The sequence below is a fragment of the Dreissena polymorpha genome, chromosome 8 (assembly GCF_020536995.1).
Source record: "Dreissena polymorpha isolate Duluth1 chromosome 8, UMN_Dpol_1.0, whole genome shotgun sequence".
Lineage (NCBI taxonomy): Eukaryota > Metazoa > Mollusca > Bivalvia > Myida > Dreissenidae > Dreissena > Dreissena polymorpha.
In genome coordinates, this window is record NC_068362.1 from 70456736 (window position 1) to 70470321 (window position 13586).

At 33.4% G+C, this 13586-nt stretch overlaps 1 protein-coding gene across 1 annotated transcript; it reads right to left on the reverse strand.

Moving 5' to 3' along the window:
* Positions 1-265: 265 nt before the first annotated feature.
* LOC127840616 (uncharacterized) lies at positions 266-9707 on the reverse strand. The gene is made up of 4 exons (XM_052369025.1): positions 9704-9707; positions 9001-9117; positions 1628-1750; positions 266-765 (listed from the first exon to the last, which is right to left on the reverse strand). Exons 1-4 carry the CDS (start codon positions 9705-9707, stop codon positions 266-268), a joined length of 744 nt encoding a protein of 247 aa, XP_052224985.1.
* Positions 9708-13586: the final 3879 nt, after the last annotated feature.

Genomic DNA, 13586 nt, shown 5'->3' on the forward strand with positions numbered 1-13586 from the left:
GGCTGAATGTATATATGAAGTGATGTTCACCAATTTAGGAATTAAGTGAAGAATAGCCAGAAAAACATAATTTTATTGCAAAACGAGTTGGAGTGTCTTATTGCAATTTGAATTTTTCACAGCAACCCGCTTTGCAATAAACCCGTTTTGCATTTTTTTTTGTATTGGTTTATTTTTCCAACGTGTTGCTTATTACAATGTTACATTTACTTACAACGCGGTAAAAACGAAATGACACGTGAAAATATACATAGGTCAATCGGTTCTAATGGCTCACAAAAATTGCCATGTAATCGGCCCGTCCGAACTGCTGTTTCTCCCATAGGTCTGCTGAATTGAGATCAGCATAGATGAACTGCGGGTACCTGGGATGTTTGTCCATGTTACAATTACAATTATTACAATCCCTTTCGATGACCGCAACATGTCCGATATCCTTGGGGCATCCGTAATACAGCTTGTTGATGAAAAAGCGACGTTCATCGTTAAAGGTATCGCCGACAATCGAGAAGAAATTATACGTGGCTGTCTTTGTGAGGTCCGACCAGCTTGCGTCCACGACCCTCTCTTTGGCGAACCAGTTGGTGAAGTCGCTTCCTTGTGCGTCAAAGATGACGTATCCAACCTCGCGGTTGTCGCGATACAGAGCAAACTTTACGTAAGTGACATGGAGGTTTGCCCAGGTAGCTTTCAGATTATCCTGGCGGAAGTGGCTGGAGTAGGTTCGCGACATATCAATCGGTTTTGTAGTGGAGGCATTCTGCCCTGTAAGAAATGACGACATTTTTATTTTTATTTGAAATTTTATTTCTAAATGGTAAACATAACATAGTATTATTTACAGAATATTTGAATAAACTATCAATATCATTATTTGTCAAGCAAAACAACTTCCTCATATAGTTTTGATATGCTCTACTAATTTCTGAGTTTTCATTTCATTTTCCGCCCCAAACTGTCAACGGCAATTTAGTGTTCTTAAACTTGTGATTCAACAGCCAGCCAAGACAATAAGTTGTTCATTCGCCGAACAACACACACTTTCTTACCGATTTAAAATACTTTGACATTATGGTTTGAACATCTACCATATGTCATCTTTAGCTTCAAGGCGTTTTTATCTTGTGTATTATCTACCATAACGACGATATTTAAGAGTGTGTTTTTTCTATCAAACTATCGGCAAGTATCAAATACCTTAAAAATACATACACAAAAAACCATTTAAGGAAAAGTCCAAAAATATAAACATTTAAATAAAACAATTTAAATCACATTTTACAAAAAGTGTGCGTATCAACCACTTTCGCCTAGTAAGCAAAACGTACGTTGAAAAAAGATAGAAATGAATCTTTATTAAATTAGCATATTTATTTAATTCACAGTGTGAAATGTCCATCCTGTCCGAACATGTATTGTGTACAATGCCTTGTATAAACAAGAAAAAGGCTTGAGCTTAATTTATGTCATTTAAGTTCATAAGAACTTGTGCCAAGTTGAGATCATTTCATGGATAAGTCTTCAATTAAGCAGAAGTATAACACACACGAACGTAAAATGTAGTCAAACAAATATTATTCGCATATAATAGACTTATATTGTTGATAATTTTATAACTTGAACACACCTGTCATCCATGCGTTGTACACGTTTTGCCCGTTACCGGAAGTAGCCCTGAACACCAGGTTCCAACCGTTAATTTCGAGCGCTGCAACACGCAGTGGGGCGGTCGCCTGGGATGGAGGTGGACCTGCAAAAACGCCGTTCGAGATCCGAACTATTAATAGAGCGATCGCTGTCGAAAACACACCGAACATGTTTAATTATGAATGTGAATTTAAATGGTAAACGTTACATATGATTTGATTGCAGCAATAGTAAAGAAACGTCCCGTGTTGTTGGCTTATATTCGCCAAAGATGAAAGTAAAGTACTTCATTTGCATAGTATGTGTCATCACGCGTTTGTTGAAACGACGCTCTAAACGAAACACGTAAACAGGTTGTTGTGCACGATTGTATATAATTAATCTTTATTTCGTTGAATATGTCCTGTATACTTGGAATACATCATGTATACGCATCATTTATTTTATGTTTAAAGGTTTGCTTCGGTACGAAGTAACCAAAACGTGTAGGTATTTATTCGGGATACGATTACACTTGGATACGAGTTGTTTAGTTAGCTACAATTTAATGAATAGTCATATTAGGTTTTATTCAAAAGAATGGTCTTTTATGTTTATCATATTTTACGCCAAGTAAATATCTTCTTGTAGTGTATGAACCTTATTTTGTATTCTAAGGAAAATGAGTGGCGAATAACACTGAGTGTTTCTTAGCTTTTTTACTCCTTTTAGTTTGCGTAATTACGACTTTTTGTTTAGATTTTGTACGCCTTTAAGTTTGACGTTATCACGCCTTTTTAACGTTTGTTCACCTTTTAGTTTGCCTTATTTTACCTTTATTTCGCATTAGTATGAATTATTCTTGCGTTATTACGCCTTGTTTGACGTTATTACATTGTATTAATCGTTTGTACGTTTGTATTCCTTTGTTGGAACCGTCCATATGGTGTAGTCTTATTAATCGGGAATATGAGACAACATGAAACCAAGCATCTTTTTCTTGCTTGTTTTGTATCAAAGACATAACGTATTAGTAATTTCAACATAAATAGTGTTTTTAAGGCATTTATTTTTGTTTCTACATGTATACGAGTCATATTGTTTTCTTTAATTACAGACTGAATCATCGCGCTCAATGTTTCATACTGACTGATGTAATAATTGATAGAAATAGTTTCCTGTATATGTACATGAACGCTGATGAGAATGATATTAAAAACACATCATGTCAATTATAATTGCATTCATCAAGCAAACAATATTTTCATACAACAGCATGCATTTATCCACACACTGCACTAAATCACGGATTTTGTCGGAAAAACAAACTCTTCAATATTAATGTGTATGCACATTGGTTTTCTCAATGCTCAATGAAATGGCCTGACACTTTTAGGAATGACGTGCATACTTTTTACTGTTATAACTATACGTCGCTCTACTAGCCAGCTTCATACGCATCGCTTGATCTCACATCAATTATCAAAACATGCCAAAAACGAGAAAGATATTAATAATCTGAAATACAGGAGGATGATACTTAGACAATTCATCAACCATTTCAGTATTTAGTGACGCATTCACCTTACAAAATATAGTCTATTATTGTGCATTCCGAATCATACATTATTAATGTGAATAAACGTCTCAATTGATTCGTTTTTTGCACATTTGTAAAAAAAAACGGGTTTTAATATTTAAATTTAGTTTGTATGTGTGTTTCGTGTTGTACTTATAAACTATAATCTTTATACACGTGATAAAGATATATTGGTTATCGTTCAAAACGTTTTGAGCGCTGAACTTAATTCTTTGTGGTATGTGTTTTTATAGATTCGTTTCAGTGATTTGGTTGTAATATAGTATAAATAGAATATACGCTATTAACCATAAATACGAAGAAGTCTTAAAATGTTACCGACATAAACTGTCACCATCTGAATTTCATTGAAGTGCAATTATATCGTTCATGGTGCCTTTTGCTTCTCTTATAATTTAGAATACAAAACCAAGTAAATGACACAACTTTTTTTATACGATCGTGTTGGAAGCCAGTATAACAAAAGTTTAATTCAGTGTAACGTCGTGTGTATGTTTTGTTCATAATTGTTGATTTTTAAAGATATGTATTGATAATAATGAACTCATTTGTAGGGATGTTGCACCACTGAAGTATTTATTGGAAAAACATGAACCTCAACGTTATCAGAGCTAGTGCTATGTTGGAAGTTTCGAAATAATTTCAGTAAACATTTGGCATTAAGCGTTTAATGTTATTATTATTATCATTATTATTATTATTATTATTATTATTATTATTATTATTATTATTATTATTATTATTATTATTATTATTATTATTATTACTATATACCAGATTTATAAAGAGCCCTTTTCATGTAATAATACACGTTCAAGGGCGATGTACTATTAATGAATACATATCGTAATCTAGTAAAAGCATAAAATATCCATAACATAGTAAAGAAAAATAATCTAACTGAGCATATGTTAAGAAAAACTCGTAGCCTGGTAAAACAATAGAATCAATAAAAATCGTTAACTGAAACATTACTATTATAAATGGGATTACAAAAACAACATTTGTGGACTATTAGCAGTTTATCGCAACTGAAGTGCCAATATTGATTTGATCTGTTTCCGTAGACCTGCACGAAATTGTAGGTCTTTAATTGTCTTTTGAGACTCTGAAGTGTTTGACAGTCTCTAACATATGATGGCAGTGAGTTCCACAATTTAGGAGCAGCTGAATTGAAGCTGCTTTCACCGTACTTCACTTGTTTGCTGTTTGACTGACGGTACCAGTGTCATCGATTGGTGTGCTGAACGAAGATTACGCGTTGGTCTATAGACATCTATCATGTCCTTGATATATGCTTGAGATTGGCCATGTAGAGCTTTAAATGTAAGTGTCATTATTTTATAGTTCACTCTGTACTGTACAGGTAGCCAATGGAGATCCTGTAAACATCGGTGTGATATGACTGTACTTTGATGTTCTAGTTATTATTCGGGCAGCAGTATCCTGAACAACCTGCAGGTTGTTGATCGTATGCTGTGGAATTCCGTACAGCAGAGCATTGCAATAGTCCAGTCGAGATGCTGCTAACGCATTAGCCAGGGCTTTGGTGGCATCTGTGATGATATATTGCCGAATGTGACATATTTTCCTTAACTGAGCGTAGGTGGATCTACACATAGAATTTACATTTGATCCATGTTCACCTTGGAGTCAAGGAAAGCACCCAGGTTTCTACACTGGATGACTGTATTATTTCTGACTTGTCCACTATCACAGTGATGTTAGAAATTGCATTTTTGTTACTATCAGATGTGAAAGCAATTTGTTCGTTTTTTTCTGAGTTAAGTTTCAGCATGTTGATATTCATCCAATGGGAAATTTAATTATGACAAAGCGTTACTTGATTTCTAGTGTCTTCTATTGTTGTAGGGTTTATTGGTTTGAATGACATGTACAGCTGTGAGTCATCAGCGTAAAAATGTGTGTTTATCCTGTGTTTACGACATAAAGCACCGACCGGTTTCGTGTACATGACATAGAATTTGGGGCCTAAAACCGAGCCTTGTGGCACACTATATGTCATAAGCACTGGCTTTGACACCTCTCCGTCTATACAGACAGTCTAAAAACGGTTACTTAGATATGCCTGCCTCCATCCAAGCCAGTGTCTGTCCTGTAATTCCAAAATGGGTTTCGAGCCGCGCAAGCAATGTCTCGTGGTCAATGGTATCGAAGGCTGCAGAGAGATCCAGCATCACCAAAACTGTTACTTGGTGTTGGTCTAAGGATTGTAAAATGTAGTTGTGAATTTCAATCAAAGCAGTCTCTGTAGAGTGAAATTTTCTGTATGTAGATTGGTTTGGCTCATGGAGATTTTTTTATCCATGCGATGTTCTAAACGTGAGTATACTACCTTCTCCAGAGTTTTAGACACATATGGTAAATTCGATTCTGGTCTGTTGAGCGTATTGCAGTCAATAATGAAGCATTTGTGCCAAAGTAGTTTGTACCGCTCTCCGCGCAAAAAGAGTGTTCGACTAATTGGCGGAAGAGTGATGGACGATCTTCATAAAAGCACCACAGTTCAAAGCATGACAATTCAAACAAAACAGCCATTAACGAGCTTAAAACGGAATGGCAGTATATGTGTCAGTTTCCTATAATTTGAAAATATGTCCGTTTTGATCATTTAAATTAGTTTATCCGAATATTTTTTTTATGTTCTCAAGGACTTGAATAACATATGAATGCGTTTGTCAATCAGTTACAAATATGAACCAAAATACCAGGAATTGAAGATTAGATAAGAGAAAAAATATGAAAAAGATTAAAAGAAGTTGTTGGCGTTTCCGATGAAAAATTTCTTTTGTTTGACATTGATATGATTTATGTCATGAAAAAACATCAACACGTCTGATATGTATCAAGCATTTATACTCAAACCATTGTTATTTATTTGCTCTCGAGGGGTTATGTTGACTTTTATTTATTTACTGATTAAAGACGGGAAGTGGAAAAATGAGGACAATTATGTATTATTGTACTTATAAAGACATCGGAGGTCTGTGATAATCAACAGGTAAAAGATAGATATAACAAGGTAAACTATATTGAAATCCTGCAACATTCAAAACAGCTACAGCATCGTTATTTTATCGTTTTTAAAGTTGATTAAAACTGGCTTACTTAAGATGGATTGCAATGTATCACTTTATATTCTTAATCTGGCGCTACTCATAAATCAAATTGAAATAATATCACCAGTCAGATGAGCTATCAAATTATAAACCTTGCATGTTTATAGTAGTTGTTTACATGCTTGCTTCGAATATACGCTTCTACGAACAGTCATAGTCGGCTGACCTGACCCTAAAGAACTGCTCCAATATAATTGCAAGATAAATATTCTAACTAAGTTCCATCCAGATATAGTCATGAATTTTGCTGTAAGAGTGTTCAACGTGCTTTTCTAAGATTTGACGTGTTGATTTAGTTTTCCGATGCACGTGACCCAACTTTGAACTCAGCCTAAATATTGTCATGATTATTAGATAAAATTCAACACGAAGCTGCGCGAATTGTCTCCGGTCTAACCAGATCTGTTTCACTCATTAATTTGTACAACGAAGTAAAATGGCCGTCTCTTGATAAAAGACGACAGTATATAAAACTAATTAATATGTACAAAATACATAATGGTCATAGTCCCACTTAATTGGCAAATCTTCTCCCACCCACAGTTAATCAACAATCATCACGCTCTCTTCGCAACGGAGACGACTACGTCATTGTATCACGGCGGACACAATTATATTCCCGTTCCTTTTTACCCTCTGCCATAGATCTATGGAATTCCTTAGACATAAATATTCGTAACAGCAATACTATTTCACATTTAAATCAAACTTGAAACGCGTATGTTTCGCTAGCGAAAAGATTCCCCAATATTTTTTTTACTGGGAATAGGAAATCCTCCATATTACATGTAATATTAAGGAATAATTGCAGTGACCTTAACTCCGACTTGTTCCAAAACCATTTGACTGCTTCGCCTGTTTGCTCCTGTGGCAGCGAGATAGAAAATGCCTCACATTTTTTCGTTGAATGCACTAAGTACCACAGACAGCGATTGTTTCTATTTAATGCATTGCGGTCGTTTCACCCTTTAACTTATGTTATTCTTCTCCATGGAAAACAATCATTGAACGACGAAGAAAATGTCATTTTTTTACTGAAGTGCAAAGATTAATATCAGAGACGAAGCGTATCATTATAGTCAAAGTAGTAGTTGCATCTATCGTTTTAAGTAGTTTTCGTAAAATTTCCAAAACGACGACTTATATTTACATCTTAAACAGTCACCTTTATCGAGATGTAACTTTATTCTCTAGGGAAAGACCCCCCATAATGGTGTAGAACTTAAGGTCGAACCCTTTTTCTATATAATACTTTGTGAATTGTAATTCATTTGTAATTGTAAATTTGGAAATAAAATATGTTTAAATTTATTGTCATGATAACCAGTATGACTAAGTTTTATCAAAACCGGGTTATATTGGGAACACCGCTAGATTCGTAATCAAAGTTGACCACTGAAGCCTGATATAAACTGACCACAATAGCTCCTAATGAGCCCGATATGGTCAGCTTTGCTAAAAAACTTAACACCATGATATTATCATGGAAAAGTTATCATTCGGTTCCATAAATAGTAATTATGCTTATATTTCAAAACCATGTTCATTGCAAACCATTTAAAATCACAATGTAAATTATATTGCTTATGCAACGTCTGAGATCTCGAGGACTTAAGTGTATCTCTGAAATTATTCGAACATATCGCAATTACTCATTGTTTAATAACTTGAAAATTTATTGATACATTTAAATAAACGTGCCCTTAAACTTCATACGGAGTTTTCATACATTAAATACGCTTCCAGTCCCAGTCAAAGTAAATCGTTTGCGGATTATTATTTTATCTACATTCAGCTATCTTTGGGCGTTCGACATTTAATGTTGAAAGAAGCAACACCTCTCATTTTAGTATTTCTTATCAGATTGTCCCATACATGTTAATTATGAAAATGAAGTGGATATACTTTTTTATTTTAACATTATGGCAACAATATGGTACGTAAAGCTTTCTTAATATAATAAAACAATTTTTTATATTTAGTGAACACAGTAACGGTTTTCTATTTCTGTATTACTTTATATAAATTTAAAGAACACTTGTTTTTAAAGTTCAAACCTCAAACCAAATGTTAACCATGGGGTATAATTATTGCTAGTCTACACTTTATCGGATTGCTTTTATTGGATACAACCTGGTTAGCGTTAATAGAAACTAAGGTGAATAATAGCATTGTAAATTGTAATCCAAATCTTTAATAGTATAATGAAATAACATTTATAATGCAAACTATTTTATATAAAAATTATTTTTACACAAAATAGAGATTTACTTACATAAGAGCAATACAAATAAAAAAAAAGTTATAAATATATATACGGAAATGATAATATAAAGAAATGTATTTCAAACGACTTATTTCAAAAAATGAAGAAAATCAAAGTATTTGTTCATAAAAGCATCAATCAAGACATATTTGCAAACCATATGCAAATGATTTTTTTAATATACAAAACATTGTTTAAGAATCCCTTAAAATTACAAAATTGTATATTTAACTAAAACGATTTATGCATAGACGTTAATCTAGATAACTGGATTGTCAATAATTGAACTTCAAACAGTAGCAAATTTAAATATAAGAAAGCAAACGACTGTAACAATGCATATCTTTAAACTGGAAAAACTTACTTACTGGGTAAAACGCGTTGAGAACACGTGGCCTTTCCATCGTCACATTTGCATTCGTTACAATCGTCTTTGAAAGTTTGACCATCCTGGTAGGTTTTTCCTTTGTATGTGCAAGGGGTCTCTATAATTAAACACAAATATGCACAAAGTGAAACATCAGCTGCATTAGCACGAAAGAAACATTTCAATAGCACGTGACCTTTTATTTATGGCACATAGACAATCTCTGAACAGTGTGACACACAACAAATATACAAGACAACACCCACAAGTACACAACAGAACAAACCATATTTACGATGATGACCCCGAATCGTAACTGTCAAATCAAAGTATTTTGAGCTTATATTCGCATTTGAACGGCAATGAAATCAAAGTGTGAGGTTTAAACATGTTTGAGCGCTCTAAACCTTACACTTGGCTCAGAGCTATCCAACAGTCTTTTGAGTGTATATAACAATTACATGTAATAACTCTCATGACATCGTCACATTTGCACTCGCTTTAAACGTCTATTAAAGTTTGACTGGCCTGATAGGTTTTTTCTTTGTAGGTACATGGGTTCTCTGTAATTTAACACACATATGCACTAAGTGTTACGTCAGCTGCATCATAAATGAAAATGGGTAAAAAGCATCTGGGTTTTTAAATGACAAGTTGCCAATCTATTAGCATTGTTGCACAAACAAATATATAAGCCAACATACCCATCTACACTACAGGTTAGGGTTATACTGGATTGTCGATGTTAAAAAAAGTAACAGAAGCAAATATAAAGATAACATAAAAAACGACTGTTACATCGTTTGCATTTAAAATGTAAAAGGTAACTTACTGGGATATACGCGTTGAGAACATGTAACTTTTCCATCGTCACATTTGCACTCGCTATAAACGTCTATGAAAGTTTGACCGTCCTGATAGGTTTTTTCTTTGTAGGTACATGGGTTTTCTGTAATTTAATACACATATGCACAAAGTGTTACGTCAGCTGCATCATTTGTAAAAAAAATGGTTAAAAGCGTCTGGGTTTTTGTAATAGCAAGTTGTCAATCTATTAGCATCGTCGCACAAAAGAAATATATAAACCAACATACCCATCTACACTACAGTACAGAACAAAGCATACATATGTACATCCGATATTGAAGCATTCAGAGTAAACAACGTTTAGGTTAGGGTTTTACTAGATTGTCGATGTTGACAAATGTAACAGAAGCAAATATAAAGATAACATAAACAACGACTGATACGTCGTTTGCATTTAAAATGTAAAAAGTAACTTACTGGGATATACGCGTTGAGAACATGTGACTTTTCCATCGTCACATTCGCACTCGCTATAAACGTCTATGAAAGTTTGACCGTCCTGATAGGTTTTTTCTTTGTAGGTACATGGATTTTCTGTAATTTAATACACATATGCACAAAGTGTTACGTCAGCTGCATCATTAGTAATAAATTGGTTAAAATCATCTGGGTTTTTTAATGGCAAGTTGACAATCTATTAGCATTGTTGCACAAAAGAAATATATAAGCCAACATACCCCTCTACACTACAGAACAAAACAATAATGACTCTTGGATTACCGAATTTGAACGGTCAAATACAAGCATTTTGAGTTCAAACAGGAACTCTAAGTCCCACGATCATCACGGAACTATTCACATCAATGGAGCTTCTATAAATTTGACAAACGGAGACGGATGCAAATGACAGAGAAAAAAACAATGTTTGTGATAAAAGGAACCATAAACAGTAATAAACCATCCCTCGCAGTTGATAACACGATTCATAGACATCGTGTAGTTAAATATTCATGTAGTCGTCCTGCAATATCAGAACGAAGCCGTAAGAATGGTTTTAAATGCCAATTTACATAGCATGGTCGTGTAGATTTATTCTATGAAATATAAAATAATATTGCCTTCATAGTGTCATAAAATTAAATTATACATTAAAGTTATATTTACACAATAATTAATTGCCACAATATATAGATTTACTTTCATTAAAGCATCTAAAACAGAAATAGGTATACCAGCACTGAATAATCTAGAGTATAAATCCAGTAACATATATGTGTACTGAAATTACAATACAGAGGAACGTATTTCAATCAAGCAAATCTTATTAAGATTAAAACATGACAGTATTATTGTTTATGTGTATTGTATTATGACAGTATAAGAGAAACGTGCTAAAAACGGAAAAGATCGATGGAGATATATTCACATATTCTATGCAATTTCCGTGTTTTTCGATTTTTTACCAGTGTGTGTAGCTTCCCTATAAATTCAAGTATTTATATTTCACTAAATGAATTTTTAGGCAGACACGAAATCTTTGGCACTGGACATTTTATCAGAAGAAAAATATAAATATAAGACAAAACGACTGATACAACGTTTATATTTATCCCGGATCCATTAACTTAATTGGAACTTTGTTTATAGCCACTTAAGTGTTGATGTCGATTCACCCTTTGAATAACATTTACATAGTGGGACAAACTCTTAAATCTTGTTTTAGTTGACCATTTATGAATTACAAATTCATTCATATGAACACACGTGTTTTTGCAACGATTACTTTTCAGAACACTAAACTTCATTTATCGATGACCTACTCGGTAATTTAAGGTAAATAATTAGACTTTTCCTTTGTTGCATCGCTACGATCGTCCTTTTTATAGTTTTCTGTGTGATTGTCTGATTTCAACGTTCATGAACACGCTTTTAGAACAATTGCAATCGTTTGAGACCAATTGTGATAATTATGATACCTTAAAAAATGCTATAAAATCTCGTAAAAAGCAATGACTGTATTATTAACGCCGTCTGCATTATACACATTATACGCACTTTTCCGACATTCAATAGTGAGACTTTGAATGACATTCCATCTCAAAGTTAACTTCAGCAAATATAAGTTACGCATTTTACTTACTGGTAGCCGAAGTCAGAACGCAAAGGCTCGCTAATAAGAAAACGATTTGTATCGGCGTCATCTGAAACAAAAACAAGTGTCCATTTATCGCTGTTTTTCCGTCACCACACAACAGCTCGGAGTCATATTAATAAGAAATTAAAGCATGAAGTAGTTGCTCTGAATTTTAAATAACTACGCACTAAAATATCAAGGAACTGTTCATTGACCGATTAATACTTGCATGAAAAACTGCGCATTTTAACACCATAGTATCAATATTAATGCAAAATAATAAATACACATGAAGTAAACCTTCAGCTGCACTAGCATGAGAAACAATCCTTATTATACAATGCGGTCGTTTATTTAATGCAAGGAACCAATTACCAAACAGTGAGACAGAAAACAAATGCTCTAAACAATACAAAACGCACAAACAGGAACAAAACTGAAATCTTTGTTTCATTTGGTGTATAGCCAAATCATTAATTTTTTGTTTTCTGTTCCTAAAGAAGTATCCATGTATGCACTAAATGAATAAAACTAGCCAGCTACTAATATACTAGTTGCGGCCTCAAGCTAAATTAATTTACTACATATTTTGTCTGTTTTTAAATGATGAAAACATTATATTTCTAAATCACGTTCTTGTATTCTCATGTCAGATAATGAAATAAGTACACTTTGGGACTCTAACTTTTCGTTTTTACAGTTAGACTCTCTTTATAGTGTAGCATTGCCTGATAAACCATCAGTACCATGTATGTAGAATTCCAAGTAATTATTTACGGTTACAAGTGCATCGTACAAGTCTACGATTTCGTAGACTTGTACAATGATGCATCTTTATCGATGTTAACTTGTTTTGTATTTATGCGAGTGTATGTCTCCATGAGTAATGTCTGCGCGTGTGCACACGCGTTATTGTAAAAATATACATCAATAACACATCACTTCACGTTTCTCTAGTCTTACTCCAATTGATTAATACAAATTAAAAACCAAAATTTTTATTTTATTTTTGTAAAAATTTACTACTACAGTGTAAATTACAGCGCTCAATCCTTGTTAATATCATGTTTTTTAGCGTTCGTTTGAGATGTTAATAAAGATACGGTTGCTCTAATTATTTTTTTTGCTGTTGTTGTAACTGTTGTATTTTTATATAGCATTGTTTGTTTGTACTATTATATAGCTGTTTTTTTGTGAAATGCTTACACATTTTGATATATGTAAGTGAACGTTGTGCAAACTATTATCTCTTCATCACTTGAAATCCCTTCGTAGTGTAGCCTTGACGGCCCAATCTTTACACAACCGATTATACGTTATTTGTAATCCTCTATTAAGTATGTGATTATGTGATTTAAATTGTGAATCCCGTTATCCAGTGACACTGCCCTTTTTCAAATAACACTAACGTTGAAATGGGTGGATACCGCTAGCCATTGACAATGTATGCTTAAAAACAAACTTATGAAACATGTGTAGTATCTTATTATAAGTAAAGAATAAACAGATCACTATCTACTAAAAAATAAAATGACAGTTTTCTATCCTATTTTGCTTCATTTGGCTTATAGCCAATCCATAAAATGTTTGTTTTTTGTTTCTAAAGAAGTATCTTACTATGCACAAAATGACGAAACTAGTCAGCT

What these genes read in the sequence shown, in the direction of transcription:
- LOC127840616 (XM_052369025.1), bottom strand. An exon ending in TTCTCAACGCGTTTTACCCA is followed by an intron (nt 1,751 to 9,000) that starts GTAAGTAAGTTT and finishes GCGTTTTTGCAG; the next exon opens with GTCCACCTCCATCCCAGGCG. An exon ending in GTACAACGCATGGATGACAG is followed by an intron (nt 766 to 1,627) that starts GTGTGTTCAAGT and finishes CATTTCTTACAG; the next exon opens with GGCAGAATGCCTCCACTACA.